The sequence below is a fragment of the Sturnus vulgaris genome, chromosome 7 (genome assembly GCF_052056855.1).
Source record: "Sturnus vulgaris isolate bStuVul1 chromosome 7, bStuVul1.hap1, whole genome shotgun sequence".
Classification (NCBI taxonomy): domain Eukaryota; kingdom Metazoa; phylum Chordata; class Aves; order Passeriformes; family Sturnidae; genus Sturnus; species Sturnus vulgaris.
The window spans coordinates 7219288-7236414 of NC_142249.1; the positions used below are offsets into that span (position 1 = coordinate 7219288).

The 17127-nt window shown below is 43.0% G+C and overlaps 1 protein-coding gene across 3 annotated transcripts in view; it reads left to right on the forward strand.

Moving 5' to 3' along the window:
- The window catches only part of ERBB4 (erb-b2 receptor tyrosine kinase 4), a 548792-nt gene that overhangs the window by 506273 nt on the left and 25392 nt on the right, over positions 1 to 17127 (forward strand). For all 3 annotated transcript variants that reach the window (XM_088167659.1, XM_088167658.1, XM_088167657.1), the window contains 4 exons: positions 9464 to 9619; positions 12231 to 12306; positions 14309 to 14455; positions 15716 to 15813. In XM_088167659.1, the coding sequence (XP_088023785.1) occupies positions 9464 to 9619; positions 12231 to 12306; positions 14309 to 14455; positions 15716 to 15813 (477 nt within the window). The remainder of the gene's footprint in view (positions 1 to 9463; positions 9620 to 12230; positions 12307 to 14308; positions 14456 to 15715; positions 15814 to 17127) is intronic.

Consider the following 17127-nt stretch of genomic DNA (forward strand, 5'->3'; position numbering starts at 1 on the left):
GTAACAAAGTACTGCCAGGGCTTGTTTAAATTGCCTTGGATGTGTTGCCCCATATCTCCAAGGAGCTGGTGTCTGGACAGGGCTGAGCTGAGGGGCAGAGGAGCAGGGCAGAGCACAGACCATGCTCAGCTGTCCTTTCCTTTGCCCCTGCAGAGCCTCTGGCTGTGGTTTGCATTCCCAGCACCACGAGGTGGCCAGGGAAAGGTGGCAGGCTGTGTTTAAGGATGCCCACCCAGGCACAGAAGGAGGTTCAGTCTGAAGGCAGGCAGCTTGTGGGGCAGCTTGACTTCACTCTGTGGGCTCTCACTGTCAACACAGCAATGCTCTGAACCATTAATGATAATGTGATGTTTTACCTGGGGGGAATAGGTGCCTCTTGAAACCACATTTCAGCCTTCCACACACCCCATTCCAGCACTCTCTATTTATTGAATAAGGTTAATAGATTATTTAGCAGGTTTCTCCAGCCATTATCAGAGAGCACACTCTATTTATGTGGCTGGCCTCTCCTGTTCTGTCACTGTCATAAGCTACTCAATTAGAAAAGGGGAAAAAAAAATGTCTGTAATAGGTAACTATGGTTACCTGTGATGTGGGTTTTTAAGGAGTGCTCAGAAACCTAGTGGCAACAGAGTTTGGAAGTTCAAAACTGTAATTTATTCAAGAACTCTCTTGAATCAGAGTATTAAAAGCATTTAGAATAGATTCAGAATATTTTCTTGTGTGGAACAGTATTGCAGTCCTAAGCAGAAGCTGGTGTGCAGACTGACTGCTTGCTCTGAGAAGAAAGTAGGAGAGGGTAAATATGCTCTTGTTCCACTTTTCTCCTGCACAGCCTGGTAGCCCTGGTACTGGAATAGTTGTCAAAGTGGTGGTTTCTGAAAGTAGTGCTTCCATTATCCTATTGTTTCCCTATTTACCCTGAAATGGAGATTTTGAAAGTGGTCAAAATACAGAGCCCCGAAGATTCAGGGGCATCTTTCAAATAAAGGTGCCTACCTCAAAAATTCAGCCTCAATCATGCTGTTTGCTCAGAAAAGAAAATAAAATCCTCCATGCTTAATTTAATGAGGACACAGGATAGTGATAGCATCTTTTAATTGGACTGAAAGTGCCCTATGAAACATGTGGCTTGAGGTAAAAATATTCACTTCTCAAGTGTTTCAGGGGGATCAGTGGAATTCTGTACATATTTTCCTTTTGCAAAGCAGGGAGCTGCTGTGGACACTTCCTGTGGGATTTTTGTCTGAACACATAAGATGGTGCCACCACAGTAACACCTGTAGGGTTAGCCTGCATCAACTCCCCCATCTTCCTGAAAATTATCAGTTTTCAAGTTCACCCACGGTGCAGTTTCCCTGTCTGCTCCGTGGGCACTTCCCAAGAGAAGGGGAGAGAAATTTCATCTGTCCAAAACCACTGCCTCAACCAAACCAGCCAAGTACACAGGGTGCAGGAAAGACCTCTTTTGTCACATATTTTATTATCAGAACATGTAACTACCTAAGATGAGTACTGGGAAACCCTGCATCCAGTGCATGGCATGCCAGTTTATCAGCACACTTCCAGTGGAAAATCATCTGCTACAGGGTCAGGAGTCATTTCCCAAGAAAGCTGTGTAAAAAAACCAAGTTTGTAATTAAGAGAAGACATTGGACTCAACCCTCTGTTAGATGTTTGCTGGATCCTACCTTCACACAGGTGGTTTTACTTTCCTCTAAGTTCATTTCCTAGTAGAGAAACTTTGAGGGCTCTGAATGCTTCCCCCAAAATCCTCCTGTTCAGCCGACTTGAAGCACACAGCATGTAATTTGTTAAGGGTGCACAAAATTGGGGATATTGCAGTTCAGTCATGTGCAGGGGATGCCATGAGAGGTCAGGGTATGGAGTGGTTTGGAGTGCTGGAGATTTTCCAGTGCTCGCAATGGGGCTGTGCTTGTTCTGAACCTGGGGGAAGGCTGTGCTCGTATCTGTTAATCTGGACATTCCTTATTAATAGGCTGCACACTTCATTGATTTTTAATTAATTTCTGAAGAGACACAGAGGATAAGTGCTGCAGCCCACAGACATCTCTGTACTTAACTGCAGTCCACATCTCTATTGATTGCCTGCCTAAGGAGCAGAAGTAATCCATTTTAGATACACTTTCTTGGAGAGACTGAATGCACTGCACAATACACTCTCCCGACTGTAATTGCATTGGCAAGAGGTCAGTGGCTGGGTGGGGGAAAAGCAGCCCATTGTTCAAGTTTGCTGCTGTGGGCTTCCTTCCAGGAAAGCCAAGTGATCTCCCTGGTGGGCAGTTTGGAGCCACAGGATCAGGAGAGCACTGGTCACGGCTCCCCCGTTGCAGTTGCACTGGGAACTCCTTTATTACAGGCTGCTTTCAGCCTTCCTGCCTCTTCAGAGGAAGGAGCTGGAGCTAGTCTAACTGAAGCAATTAATGTAAGGGAGAAGAATGGCATTCAAAAAGCCTGTTCAAATTGATAGCTTTCTTTGGTTGCCACTTTGAAAAGCATCAAACACTTTCCAGGAGTATGTGATCCACTGGGAGCTGAAACCTGAAGTCTCTGAGCACTCCCCAGATCAGCAGACAGGTATGTTCCTTCTGCTGGCATGTGTAGCACAGATTACTGTGATTTGCTTTTGAAACAGCAATTTGAAACAGCCTTTGTCATAAGGACTGTGATCCTGCCAGTCTCTAAACTGTAGTTACTTTGCAGTAAATGTTATTGCCCAGCAAGGAGAGTTTAGCAGTAATAAGTTTGTTATTTAGGCAGTTAGTTCTTGTTTAAAGGTCTCTTTCACAGAAAAAGGTGTTGTTGGTGCAGCTGCAGCCAGACCTGCACAAAGTGCACTGCTGATACACTTACTGTAAGCACAGCTACCAGCTGCAATTTCTCTCTCCTCTTTGAGCTGCAGTCCCCTGAGCTGTGGTTTTCTCCAGAGCTAATAGAACATCCCTGCCCTGTTCAGCTCTTTGGGAATAAAGGAGAGTAATGTAGTCTGTCCACACAGCCCACAGTCCCAGGAGGTTGGGACACCTGGTCCAGGTGAAGGGGTAACACAGGTAAGGTATGACCTACCTGAATTCTACAGGTAACACAGCCAGTATAACCCAGTATAACTCTGAATGGAGAATGGAGCTGGCACCTTGAACCCAGCTGTGTTAAGAAAGCATCTCAGTTAATTGCAAAATGGAGATTAGGCACAACTCCACAGCTCCCTCCCTCAGGAATCTCACACTCGGGTATGAACTTTGCAGCAGCTGCACAGATGTGCCTGTAGGTGGGACCAGAACTCAGAGCCATATCCAGTATGGCCAGTATAGAAATAAATACCTGCTCTACATCTCATTGCTTATACTACTTAATGTATTTATGTAACAGCTTTCATCAGAATCTTTATATTCAGCACCACCTAATCCAGAAAGCTGAATAATTTGAGGGAGCCTGGGAGAGAAGTCATCTTTGCACAGGAGTTCAGACAAAGGACGTGTTTGATGATGCAGTGGAACAAACTCCCCTTCTGGTGTTGCCCGAGGAGCTTCAGCACCTACCTAGGATAGAAAGCTTTATTTCAAGGGCCCCACAAGCTCAGAACTGAGAACCAGTCAGTTCAGCAGTGACCCACTTATCTGTGCCGTGAGGGGGTGAGATGACATTCCTGAGATGTTAATTTAGGATTGGAGTGGGTCTGGGCCCATCAAAATGTCTGCTCAGTCCAGTCAATTAAGCATTGAAATGTCATAAGCTTATGAAATTGCTTCTCTTCTCATTTCTTTCCATTCTTTCTCCCTTTCTGAATCACCTGTCATTTTGGAATAGACAGCATTTTTTCCTGTAATTCTCATCTAATCAGCCTCATAGCCTCTTCCCCTTCACTTTGGATTCTTGAGTTTGTTTCGACCTGTTATACTTGACCAACACCTTTATTTTGTGTCCTGGGATGGAGTTTTGCAGTGTAGTGAATCAGGCTTTTGGACTCCTATTTCTGGAACAAATAAACTGCAGCTGGTACAAGGTGCAAAGCAAATATCTGGTACTGGCTTCCTTTTATCCAGGCTTGTTCTTTTGATCTGCAACTGGCACTTTTATATTGCCACGGGTAGAGTGTGTCCTCCTGTGGTTGGTATGAAGCCAGCTCATCCCAATTTTGAGTTTCAGCTGAGCCAGCCCGCGTGTGAGCAGACAGAATCCGTTCTTCTGGGTGAGCCACAAGTGGAGAGATGTAAGACTGACCTGTGTTAAATATATCACTGCTCTTGTCCCAGCAGAACTAGCTCGAGTTACCTGTGCAGAAGTTGGATTTTCACTGGTTGTCTTTCCACAGAGGCAATAATCCAGCTGCACTGGGATCCCATCTCTTGAGTCAAGTACAGATAGTCTTGGTCTTGCTTGTGTGTACTCTGAACTGTTTAGTCTGAAAAGAGTTAGCAAAGTCACAGCAGGACTGTGAGGAAAACGCTGCTATCTATCAGCAGTGTCCCCTCTGCTCGTGTCACACGTGCTCAGATGGCAGATCTGGCAAAGTTGCTGTCACCTGGTCCTGCTCAGGTGGCCAGGACCAAAGCAGCTGTAGGCAAATCCAGATAGTTACATCAGCTTTGTATCCTAAGTGCATCTGAAGACGGCCAGCTTGAGATAAAAGCACTTTTACCCTGAGATACAGCTTGCTACACCTTAATAGCACATTGCTTCAGACTTGAACTGGAGAGAAATGAAACCTTGAGAGAGCTTGTTAAGTGAGCAGGAGATGGGAAGAAATGCATTGCTACCACATAAGCTTTCTTTGTCTGCCAAGGAGAAAGAGGTTAACTCACCCCCTAAAAGTGAACTGGGCTCCTAAATATTTGGCCTTGCAGCACAGCACAGGATGCAGGACTGGTTCTCCCTTGCCAGCTTCACCAGGGCTGGCAGAACTCCAGAAATCCTTGGCAGGTGACCTGGTGGGGAGGTGTGCTTAGCACAGAGTGTGAGTGCCCAGCTGGGGCTGGGAGCATCCCCCTGCCCTCCCCTTGGCTCTGAGGGTGACCTGCAGTGCCAGCTGCCAGGCCAGCCCACACACAGCATCCCAGAGCATCCCAGAGCATCCCAGAGCATCCCATCCCACCTCTGCAGCTGAGTCAGTGCATCTCACAGCAGTGCCATCTTTCTCTCCCACTGCTCTCTCTGCCTGCACGAGTGTGGTTGCTCCTGACAACAAAGGGCACAGTGTTTTCCTTGAAAGCCTATTTAGCCCCGGGCAAAATTACACCTTTTCCATGGGGTATGCAGGGGAAAAGATGATCGTTTGAGGCTTTCTGCAGTGATTCACATTATTAAGCAAGCCTTGAGTTATTAGGATGGTAAGAGAGCAGTCTCCAAGGCTGCAGATTAATGTCCACGAGAATTGAGTTGGACTCGAAATTTTCTTCCTTCGTGTACCTGAAGAATGAATTTGATGAATCTGCCACGTGTGCTGGCTTTGGTAGGTGGAAGTTATTATTAAAGAAAGACAGGCTGCTCTTAATTCCTGGGTGAGGTAAGATCAACATGTCCTCAATTTAGGGAAACAATTATGTTTAGTGTAGAAAACAAGCAAAAGTCACACTGAAAAAAAAAAGTATTTATAGGGGGTTTGCTGTGGGCTGGTATTGCTGAAGATTTTGAGGCAGGTGAAGGTCTTTATACTTAATTTTTAAATTTAATTTGTTCTTGCAAAATGATGTCTTGCATCGTGAAGACAGAAGACATGTGTTAAACTTTAGTGATTCAACACACTTCAGTTCATCTCTAGCAATTATCCCAAAAGGATTTTGCATTTAATGACTTACATACCTGTTTGAATTCTGTCCTGAGTAATGAATATCTTTTTTTCTGGAGGTGAAATCCAGGCACCTGAGGGAAAGATCTTTCAGGCAAGACTCATGCAGTTCAGGGTTGAGCATTCCCTGCTCAGCAGCTTTTGAAACAAATCCAGAAGCATCCTCAGCAGGGAGGTGGGACTCCAAAAAGTCGAGAAAAATGAAGGAAATCAAATTACAGCACCTGAAATAGTCTGTGCTCATACCTCTAACACTCTGAGCTGTTTGAATGGAGGCTGTGCTCCAAAGCTTCCCTCAGAATCTGGGAGGCAAATGACAGCAGTAGCAGAAAGTAACACTGCTTAAGATAAATTAAGGGAACAGCAAATTACGGCCACAACTTCAAGGCAGATCTCGGGACAAACCCCGATTTGCCAAAAAACCTTAATTTTCCTTTTTTCAAAAATCCTTTTATTCTCCTTTTTCATTCACCAGCCTAGCTTTGGTGATACTTCCACAGTGCTGGAAATCCTGCTCCTTTACGAGCCTAATTTGATGTTTTCTACACTGCAGTTCAGCACTTGGAAAGATCAGAAAGCTGTCCCACATCATTATCTTCTCTTGTCCCATGGATTTTTTGACACAAAGTCTCCTTTCCACTGTCCCACTTCAGTTCATTGCCAGCACATTTTCTCATTTTCAGGTCTGATATTTTTTTGTGTGAAAAGAGCAAACCTGACTGTACCTGAAGTGACCATTCCAAAGCTGTCACAGTGCCAGAGAATTTATAAACACTCCTTAATAAAATTGCAAAAGATCTTATTTCATAGCCCTTAACAAATCACTTCCAGTCTATTCAACTCTTAAAATGTCCTCCTGCTGTTCTCTCGTGGGGTTTTTGGGTGGGGATGCCACCAGCTGTGTATTTTTTATCATACTTCTGTATCATATTAAAAGATAAAAGATTCATATAGAGCTTTTTTTCCTGCCAGGTTTAAACTGTCTTCAGATAGTGGTAATATATGTTTAGACAATATTGCTGCAGTGAATACTGTAGGATTCCCTTTTTTAGATTCTTTTCCTTCCACTTGGATAGTCTCATTTATTGAAAATTTATACATATATACCTTTTCATTTATACTTCTGCCACCCACATTTAAAGCTTGCTGATAGGCTATCAGGAAAATCAAACATGTTTGCACTGGGTATTCCCAAGAGGATTTAAATTTCTGCAGACCATGGGCTCTGCTGAGGATTTTGTAGCTGCCAACCAACCCCACAGGGGCTGGTTTTAGCTTTTAGATTATACAGGTGGGAGACAGCCCTGAGAAGATTGTTTGACAGAGCTGAAGCAAACTGTGTGATGATACACAGGCAGATATTTCTGCCCTCTTTCTGGGCAGAAGGAAAAGCAGCTGTGCTATTGCTGAGGAGCAATGCAAGGTGTTGATGATTGCACATCTTTCTAGTTCTTGAGAGAGTGTGAGGTTAGGATGAATAAAATAGAATCTTCCTAAAATGATGCCAAATATTAGCACAAAATCGGAGTAAATGGGAGTGAATGAATGGAATAAACAGTGAAACATCCTGAAGTGTTAGCTTATAAGTTTAAAAAAATACTTGAAATTAAAGACAGTAAAATAAGACCAAAGAGACATGGTTAAGAATTGGGATGTGCAACTCTCAGTGGAGGATGTTTTTGCACACCTTACCATCATTAACTAGAAACAGGAGCCTAAAGCCTCGGTACAGGTCATCTGTTTTGATTTTGACAAGACAAAGTCTGTTTTGGCCAAAAGAAATCTGCAATATTTTCATATTGTTTCAGTGCTGATAGGTACAAGTTAATCTGTTAAAGATTATCATTTTATTTGGGCCTGATATATTCTGATGCCAGCAGAGTTCCTTCATCAACTGGTGTCATGGTGTGATGCTTGTGTGGCTCTCAATTGTTTAGCCCATGAGATTTATTTGTCTTTTTTTTATACCGGTTTTAATTTGATGTCAAAAAAACATTGACGTCAAAAAACATTATTCTTTTAGAGGCTTACAATTCTAATGGTCAAAAGCCAAAAGTATTGATTTGCACTTGGCAGGAGGGTGTGTTTGCTTCAACTAGCAGTGCTTCTGCAGAATAACTTCAGTTGCTTTATGCCAGAGTCCCTGTGTCCTCCTTCAAAGCCCCTTCATGTTGACTCCATGAAACAGCATTTATGCCAAACATTCTCCCACATATTTTCAAAGCTTTTACTGGTGTTTGCACTGAAATTTTTCACTTAAAACAAGTTTAGGGCTCCATTTGATGCTTTTTGTGTTAGACATCCACTTTCCTAGAATCCTGGAATCCTTAAAGCCATCCAGTCCCACGCCCTGCCATGGCAGGGGCACCTTCCACCATCCCAGGCTGCTCCAAGCATGGGTTGGTGTTTTCTACTCCAAGCCCTGCCCAGCCTGGCCTTGGACACTTCCAGAAATGGGGCAGTCACATTTTCCCTGGGCAGCCAGAGGCCATGGGAGGCAGCTGGTGTGGGGACAGGTACCTGTGAGCTCCTCAGGCTGTGAAGGGATAATAAAAGCTGGCCCATGGCACTGAGTAATCTGGTTATTTTAATCACTACATGTGACTCTCTGAATTACCATCTGTATTATGGGATAATATGATCTCTTTGGTATTCAGCAATGACTTTTAAAAAATTATCATATATATATTACATAGAGCTAATATATTAAGAGATACCTTAAAGGCAATTGTCAAGTGTGTGATTTCATCTCTAAGTTCTGATAATGGTGGTTAATGTCATAAATGCCTTTAAATGAAATTATAGGCTTGTAACCCTGCCCAACTATCCTTTGTGTGTCACATAATTAATAAGACCAAGCTTTGGTGTTGATCTCAGTGTCACAAAGCATTGTGCAAATTTCCATACTGATGGTAGATGGTTAGTCTGCCATCAGAATAAAAATAAGGTTAAGGCCAGGCAGTTTGAGTATGTTACCTTATCTTTAAAGGCAGCTGGATGGGCTTGTTAACAGAATATACTTCTAACAGAATATATATGTTCATCTAAAAAAGGCCATTGATCTATTGCCTTATTATAATACTACAGGCAATATTTTAAGGGAGTGAAAAGGTGAGGGAGTTACAGCACTTGGAATAAAGAATTGTTTTCCTTCCAAACCACTGAGGACAGTGAAAATTTGTGACCAACTTAAAAACCATTTGAAGATGGAAAAGAATCCTTATCTTGAATTAAAGACACTTGTCTGGAATGTAACAGAGCTGGGATTGTTTCCCAGTGTGGTCTTATTTCTGGGGGGCTTTGTCTAAATTATTTTTTATGGTCATCAGATTTCCTGTCTGAAGAACAAGGGTGGTAATACTTCTTTTCTTTGTCTCACATTTCCAGATTTTAAGCTTGCTGAAGCAAAAGAGTTATCTATATGTTATTTTGTTGGGTTTTTTCCCCTTTGGTATTTGAATCTTACAGAAACTCAAGGTCATCTAATCCTGCCTCCTGTTCAGAGCAAGAGCAATGTTGAACTTCTGCCCTCTAGGCCATCCTCTCATTGTAAATACTCATTATTGAACCAGCCATTTCACATGTCACCAGTGAAAGTTAGCTCTCAATAAACATGTGAGACTTCTTAGCATTATTGTACTGTTCTTATTCCTTCAGGGAATGATGTACCTGGAAGAGAGGAGACTCGTCCACCGGGACTTGGCAGCCCGAAATGTCCTGGTGAAATCACCAAACCATGTGAAAATCACTGACTTTGGCTTGGCCAGGCTTTTGGAAGGGGATGAAAAGGAGTATAATGCCGATGGGGGAAAGGTGAGTGCTGAACATGTCTGGAAGTAAATCTACCACGCTGTGACAAACCTCCTGAAGTTCCTTCTCAGGTCAGTGTGTCCCTGTGGGACTGTTACCTGTGTAAGGGAGTGCTGGGAAGAACTGTGCTGTGAAAGCACATAGAAAAGCTGCTCACTTTTTGCACAGGAGCTTCTCCAGGCACTGAAATATAATTGCAGGAGCAGTTTTCACGCTCAGAATTAGGGGTTTTTTTTTTCACTTGCTTCAGTTTGTGTCTTGTTTTGAATAATTCAGTTCAATGAGTGATGGATGTTCTGGGGCATTCCTGCCCAGCCTCTTTCTCTGGCCAGTATACACCTCAATAATGCAGTCCCATTTTCCCTGACAAGGAATTCTTGTGGAAACAAAAGGGAAGGCCACAGAACATGAGAATTTAGCTCTTCTATCACATTGGAAGAGTGTACGTTATGTCTTCTGTCCACCTCTCCAGTACCATGCTGAATGCCAGGCCACTAAAAGCCAGCTTGAGGATAATTTTGGAACCAGATATTTTCCCCTATTTCTTTCCAGCAAACCACACCATGGCCATGTAGTGCTTTCCCTCATTTCTGCCAATTTCAGATTAATGCATGATAAAATTCAGAAGGCAGGAAGTACGTGGTGCTTCTGGCTGCTCCCTAAACATCTTGAAATTCCCCATTTCAGTCTGTCACAGAATCCCAAAGGATTTGCTTCACCTGTCATTCCTTCTCCTGGATGTTCAGTTTGGTTTGTGTCTCCTTGCTATCTGTGGTTTTTTTGTGCTCATTCATGCCCTTGTGTGGGACAAGCAGCTGTTAGCAGTGTGTGCTGTTCTCTGGGATGAGCTGCTGCCTTGTTTGTGTGGCTGCTGCCCTTGGATCACCTGGGCAGGTGAGTTAGGGAGGTGAAGAGCTTGAGAGGAGCCACCACTGCTTTCCCATTTCCCCGTGGGAAGGTACCTCCTGCCAGGGAAGGTGGGGTTTTGGCAGCTTTCCCTGATTCCTTCATTTCTGTGATCCTCTTCTCAGTAACCCCTCAGCCTCTTCCCTCCAGCTGACAGTGAATGACAGAAAAAGAGTTGATCCTTGCAAACCAGCTGTTTCCTGCCAGCTGTGTCTTGGACTTGTTACCCTGCTGAGAGCTCTGGAGCAGGAGTTATGTCAGATGTATCACTTCCCAGGTCCAGAAAAGCATCCTGTGAAATCCTAAGGACATTGGTAGCATCATGTTGTATTGAGTGCATGCTAAGGGTGGTTTGGACTGGAAAATCAAGTGGTTGTCAACAGAGGTGGTGCAGTTTCCATCCTTGAAGTTTTTCAAGTCCAGGCTGGACAAATCTCTGAGTAACTTGGCCTAATCTCCTAGGCAGCTGAACCTGCCGTGAAGCTGAGGTGGGACTGGAGGCCTCCTGAATCTCTTCCAAGCTGAGTTATCCCATAATGAACAAGGCAGCTTTGCTCCTTCAGCAACTGTTCCCATCTGGGATGCAATGGGAATGAAAGCAATGCTCTTCTGCAGAGTTTAGTGGGGGAGGATGAACTGTCTTTGCAAGAGTTAAGGCAGCCTTTATTACAAGGTGCTATTTTTGCCATAACTCTATAGGTTATGCTCATTAGTGAACTTCATGGAAGGTGGTTTCATAAGGGTTTGAATGAAGACACATCCTCTGCTTTTACACCCACCATCTGTTCAGATTTTTCCTGCAGTTACTCATCCCTTTGGATTATTCCAGTACCTCTTCCATAGTTCCAAATTGCAGGCAACACATACAAGTCTCTGCCAGGTAAAAATCCCCCAGAGCGTTTGTCCATCAGGAATTCACAGACTGCAAGGCTGTGCCTGGCAGGCCCAGCTCAGGAATGGGAAACACCAGGAATTCCATTTTACACGAACTGGAGAGGATGGGCTGTAATGCAGGAATGGGTTTGGTTTGAGCCTTCTCTGTCAGAAGAGACGAGCTCCCCCTGAGCTCATTCACTGACACAGGAATGTGGGGCTGCTGCCTTAGTTTGGGGAGCAAATTCTCTCACTGCAGTGCTGATACAGAGAACTGGGATGGCTGAGTCTCTGATAAATATTAGGAGTTAACAATGAAGCACTGCAAATTCTCCTCATTGCCTGTTTACCATGATGATGATGATGATGATGATGATGGGGACAGTGAAGTATTATGGTCACTGCATTGTAATCTGGCCTCATTAGAGAACAGTTGAGACAGCAGTGTTGCTATCTCAGATTGCAGAGATTGAAAACTGTTAAGGGGGAAAAAAAGCTTCTGCATTCCACCTTCTCTGCTGCACTTCAGATTTAGGGGAATTATATGCAATTTTTGTGTTGGTCCCTCTTTACACAGATTTGATGAAAGCATGGGCTGCCCCACTACTTCTGAATCAGTAAATAGCAGAAGTTCTGCAGGTAGATGGTTTGCTCTCCTCACCTCCAAGTTACATGAGGCACAGCCCCATTCTAGAGGGCAGGAACAGCCATTTCCTCTGCTTTTTGTCAAGCTCACCATCGAAGGAGGCAGGGAGAAAGTTGTCTTCATCTAAGATCTGTTTATATTGTTTTAATAATTTATTTCTAAGGTTACATTTCTCTTGTCCTTCCCTAGATGCCAATTAAGTGGATGGCTCTGGAGTGCATACACTACAGGAAATTCACCCATCAGAGTGATGTGTGGAGCTATGGTAAATCTTCACGTGTTTAGTTTAAAAAGTTGTGTCTTTTAAAGCATTAAACCAAGTTGTATTAGTATGTTAAAGATATCCTCTTTTCTCAAAGGAATTAATTCCAGAGGTGTTTGCTCTTATTAGTTTGGTTTTTTTATTATTTTATTCCGGTTTTTTTTTAATTCTTTTTTTTAAATTCTCTTTAAATGTGTAACTCTAAGCAGCGATTGTTGCCGTCTCCTGTGTTACTTCCCTGCTCACTGAAATATATTATCATGATGTTCCCCACTGGGGTGAGTGCCTCGAGGTCTGGTCTGGTAGCAGTTTGGCTGATTATTATGACAGAAGAAGACCTCTTTCAGCTTAGCCACAGATTCATAAAAATACAGCTGCAGGTCACAATTTTCAGCAGTCTTTGAAAAGCTCAACTCTAAAAGCCATGAATGTCAAAAAACATTTTCAGGCTTATGGGACTTCCTCTACCTAGAGTCAGATAAAAGGGAATTTGTCATAATACAGAGCAAATATGGCAAGAGAAAGAAAAGAAAGAGACAAGCTCTCCAAAGTAACTAGAACAAGCATCTATTTAATTTCACAGATAACTTGGGAATTGGTGAGCTACACACAGAGAGAAAAAGTCATATTTGAGAAATGAGGTGTTCGCTCAGTGTTGCTAATGGTTATTCAGATGAGCTGTTTGCCACATCTGCTGAGGTCTCTGCCTGTTATTCTGGTATTGCTATTACTTATAAAATCATGTATACCTTTGCAAATGGAAATTTGCAGCAGTATCTGGGGCTGTGGAGTCCTATTTGCATTTCCTGTTGCCATATCATTTGGAAGCAAAAGGGTGTTCAGCTCTGTTCATTACTCACTTTTACCTGTGGGTAGCAGCAAAAGACACTGTTTGCTCTGGTGGGGTAGCTGCTCTCTTCTAGTCAGCTGAAAAAAGCCTGGGAGAGTTCAATTGATCTTGTAAAGCTGCTCTTTCTCTTCAAATCCTCTATGCCCTGGATCACTCAGGAAAAAAATATGCCTTCATTTATGAAATTCATTTTAAATGCAGGAAGCCCAGAATATCTGTAATCACAAAGGAAAAGAATAAAAACAATTGACAAGTTATAGTTATTTAATATCAACAAGGAGAGCAACGAGGGTGAAATAAATGCGGTTTACTCGTGGTAATTTTGCCCATCACTTTTCACATTATCATGACAGTTGTCAAAATATGGTGCTGATCTGAGGCGTGCTTAAAATGACCTTTGCAATACAAATGAAAGTTAAACAAAATGTGTGAGAGCAGCGTTTTCAATATTTAAGATTCTGTTCGGGCACAAATTTTTTTACTTATTATATATGATCTTTATTTCCAGCTCTGAAGCCTAAACAAATCCTATGGCTTTTCAAAAAGAGAATGTTGTAGAACAGCACTATCATAAACTCAAATCCATAAGGTGATTTAAGGGAAAAATGATAGCAGTGGCTGTGAATGACTTACAGGGCAAAGCCAATGACCTGATGTTACTCAGTGCTGTACCTTTGTGGGAAATTGATGCTCTAAGTGAGGGAGCATCTGTGCTTTTCCCCCTTAAAATAATAGAGTACATCAGGCATTCATTTCCCTTTTTGATAAAAGAGTGTGATGCGTTCTTTTGTTATTGCACCCATTTACTTTACCGCCCTTCATTTGTCTCAGACCTTCCTTCCCCGTGTGCCTCAGGTCTATCATACCATTTCTTACACCTATAAAAATGAGCAAAGCTGCTTTTGAAGATTACCACAAAGTGCTGCTTCACCGTTTTCCAGAATTTTTAAGTGGCATGCTGTCATGGTTTAAGCCCAGATGGCAGCCAAGCACTGTGTGGCCACTTGCTCAACTCCTGCTGTCCCCACAGTGTTTTCCCAGCTAGTGGTGAAGAGGAGGAGACTGCAGTCCAGAGCTGGGGCAGGATACTCTGCTGTGAGAGGGGGTGAGGGAACCTGAGTGACCTCCAAGCCTGACTCTCTTTCCCCTGCCCAGGAGTCACCATCTGGGAGCTGATGACGTTTGGTGGGAAGCCCTACGATGGAATCCCAACTCGAGAGATCCCCGACCTGCTGGAGAAGGGAGAGCGGCTGCCGCAGCCCCCGATCTGCACCATTGATGTTTATATGGTCATGGTGAAGTGTAAGCAATTGTCACTTCTGATAGCCCCGAGCCCATTGCAGGAGGGACACTGCTTTAGAACATTTGCACAGGTGGCCTCTGACAGAGCTGGGAAACTCTTTTGCAAGCTGCTGCTGTAAAACAAAAGCTTCCCAGGACACTGTAAATTCCATTTCAATACTGTCTCTGCACATCTTTTGCAATTTTGCAATTGTTAGCTATGAAGGGCCGAGTTAGCTCAGCTTCCTATTACTGTCAGATGTTATCTCACATACATGCTGTGAAGTCAAAATTGTATGGTTGTTACTGTAAACCCTTGTCATTTCCATGACAATTGATTCTGATGTAAAAAAGATAGAATTAAACATAATTATGGCACGTGGATACCCAGCCAGAGAAGGTTGTGAGGAGAAATTCCCCTTTCTAAATATTGAGGAAAGAAATCACAAATGTTTTGTTGTTAGTAGCAAGCATGATGATTGCAATAGTAATAATAAAAAGTAAAATTAATAGAAGAAATTCTACAGAGAGGATTATTTTTTATCATTCTTAGTCTAGTACAAAAATTTATGAATATTTTTACTCTAGTAAAAAAGGAAAAAAGTCTGCACATGGTTTCTTCCAACTTTTTTATCTCCAAGATACCCCCTCTAATGACAGTATCCTCCAAGGTTATGCTTCTAATTTAAAAAGAATTAGAAATATCTCTCTGATATTTCTAGCTTAATTTAAGTGAGATTAACATACAGACATCTCATCCATCACATATACTTCTTCTTCTTTCCCTATTGCTTTGTACACAAAAGCCCTGGAAAAAAAAAAAAAAAAAAGGAAAGGACAACTAGAAGTAAATTAAATATTTTCTGAAAACACTTGTACTGTGCATGGAGGTGTGGAAATTAAATTGTGCAAGGGCTTTGTTGAGTGTAAAAATGTCCCATCTGGTGAGACACATCCTTAATAAAAGTCAGTCAGTGCTGGTATCTGAGTGTGCAAGATGGAGAAAATTGCAAGGTGGTGTTGCTGTCTCTGGGACAGAGAGGAGCCCAGCAAATTAAGAAAAATTCCATGCAGTAAGGAACAGTCTGGTCTGGTCAAAACCAGGTGTTTCCCATTTTATGCATCATAGAATTCTAACTTTCCATTCTTCTGGGTTCTTTATTGCAACTTTTCTTTGGGCCACAGCTATCAAGCACTTCAAACTTGTGCATTAAAAAAAAAAAACAACTGAATTATTTCCATCTCGACACTTAACTGCTTTCTTTCTCATCTTTCATCCAGGCTGGATGATTGATGCTGACAGTCGGCCAAAATTCAAGGAGCTGGCTGCTGAATTCTCTAGAATGGCTCGAGACCCTCAGAGATACCTGGTAATTCAGGTAAGCAACCCTGCAGCATCACAGGGGTGGGGAAAAAGAATTCTTTCTGTCACACCGATCTGTTGGGGGCATTGCCTTTGAATCTTTTGAAGTTCAAGGTGAAGTTCAAACAGTGACCACAATGCTATACAAGCATGAAGTAGAATGGACAGTGTCAGTATGTCAAAAAATAATAATATTAATAATACAACAGTCTGAAATTCCTTCCTAAGCTCATGTTTTTGAGCACATATACATATTGGAAGCTGCTCAGTGCTTTGCATTCCTTCATGAAACTGGGGACAAATTTTGTCCATCGGTGGACAGTGGATCTATTTTTAGACCAAAGACTTCCTTGGTTCTAAAATTGATTAGGCTGAGTCTTTTCCCTGCACTGCTGAGATCACAAGCAGGATTCTTTTCACAGCCTAAACATGAAAGTTTCTTAGAAGGCAGGGAGTTGTGTTACACTGGTACCTCTAGTTCTGGGGAGGAGCTTCCCTCTCTGTTTATGCTCTGAGGGCTCTGGAGGCTTCACATCCTTGTTACAGGGTTGTGGAGGGTTCATCCTTCATGGGTTCATCCCATGAATCTGCCCTGTGGAACCTGGTCAGTACAGGTAGCTGGAGTGTCCTTCCCTAGTTCTGTGGCAGCCTGGACCTGTGTGTGTGTTTATTACAGCTCAGACTGCAGCCACAGAAAGTGTAAGGTTGTTAGGTAAGTGTGTGAGCAGTTCAAAAGAAAATGAAAACCTAAAAGGGAGGTGATGGTGGAACACCAGAGAGCAGAGAATGGGAATAGTTTGATGCAGGGAATCATGATATTCCCATGCTCCATCTCATGCTGTATCTGCTCCACATCATGGAGCACAGGGCAGAGGTGCACTGAGCTGATCCTCAGCTTCACACTCATGTAAGAATTCCTAGTGGAAAAGCCTCCAGAAGTACAGCCAGTGCCACTTCATGTCTCCTGAATGGGTCCAGTGCCAGTTTTACAGTGTGGTGTTTGATTTCACTGGGCAGAGCTGCCAGATGACTTGTGGTGTGTTCCTGCACACTGTGAATCATCCTGCTCCCCTTCAGCTTCAGCACAGGGAAAATATGGTTGGGAAGTGAAATACTAGACAAGAGGAATTTTGGTGCTGAATGAGGAATTGCTCTTGCAGTATTCCCCACTGTGGGAAGCTCAGCTGATTCTGGGAAAATCAGGCTGATTAAATGACTTTGTTAGATAGGGCATGTTTCCTTATTCCAAAAACCTCTTTCCTCTGCCCTTCCCTCCTCTGTTACATGGTCTGGTGGGCGTTTCATCCTGTGAGCTTCTCTCGAGTGCTCC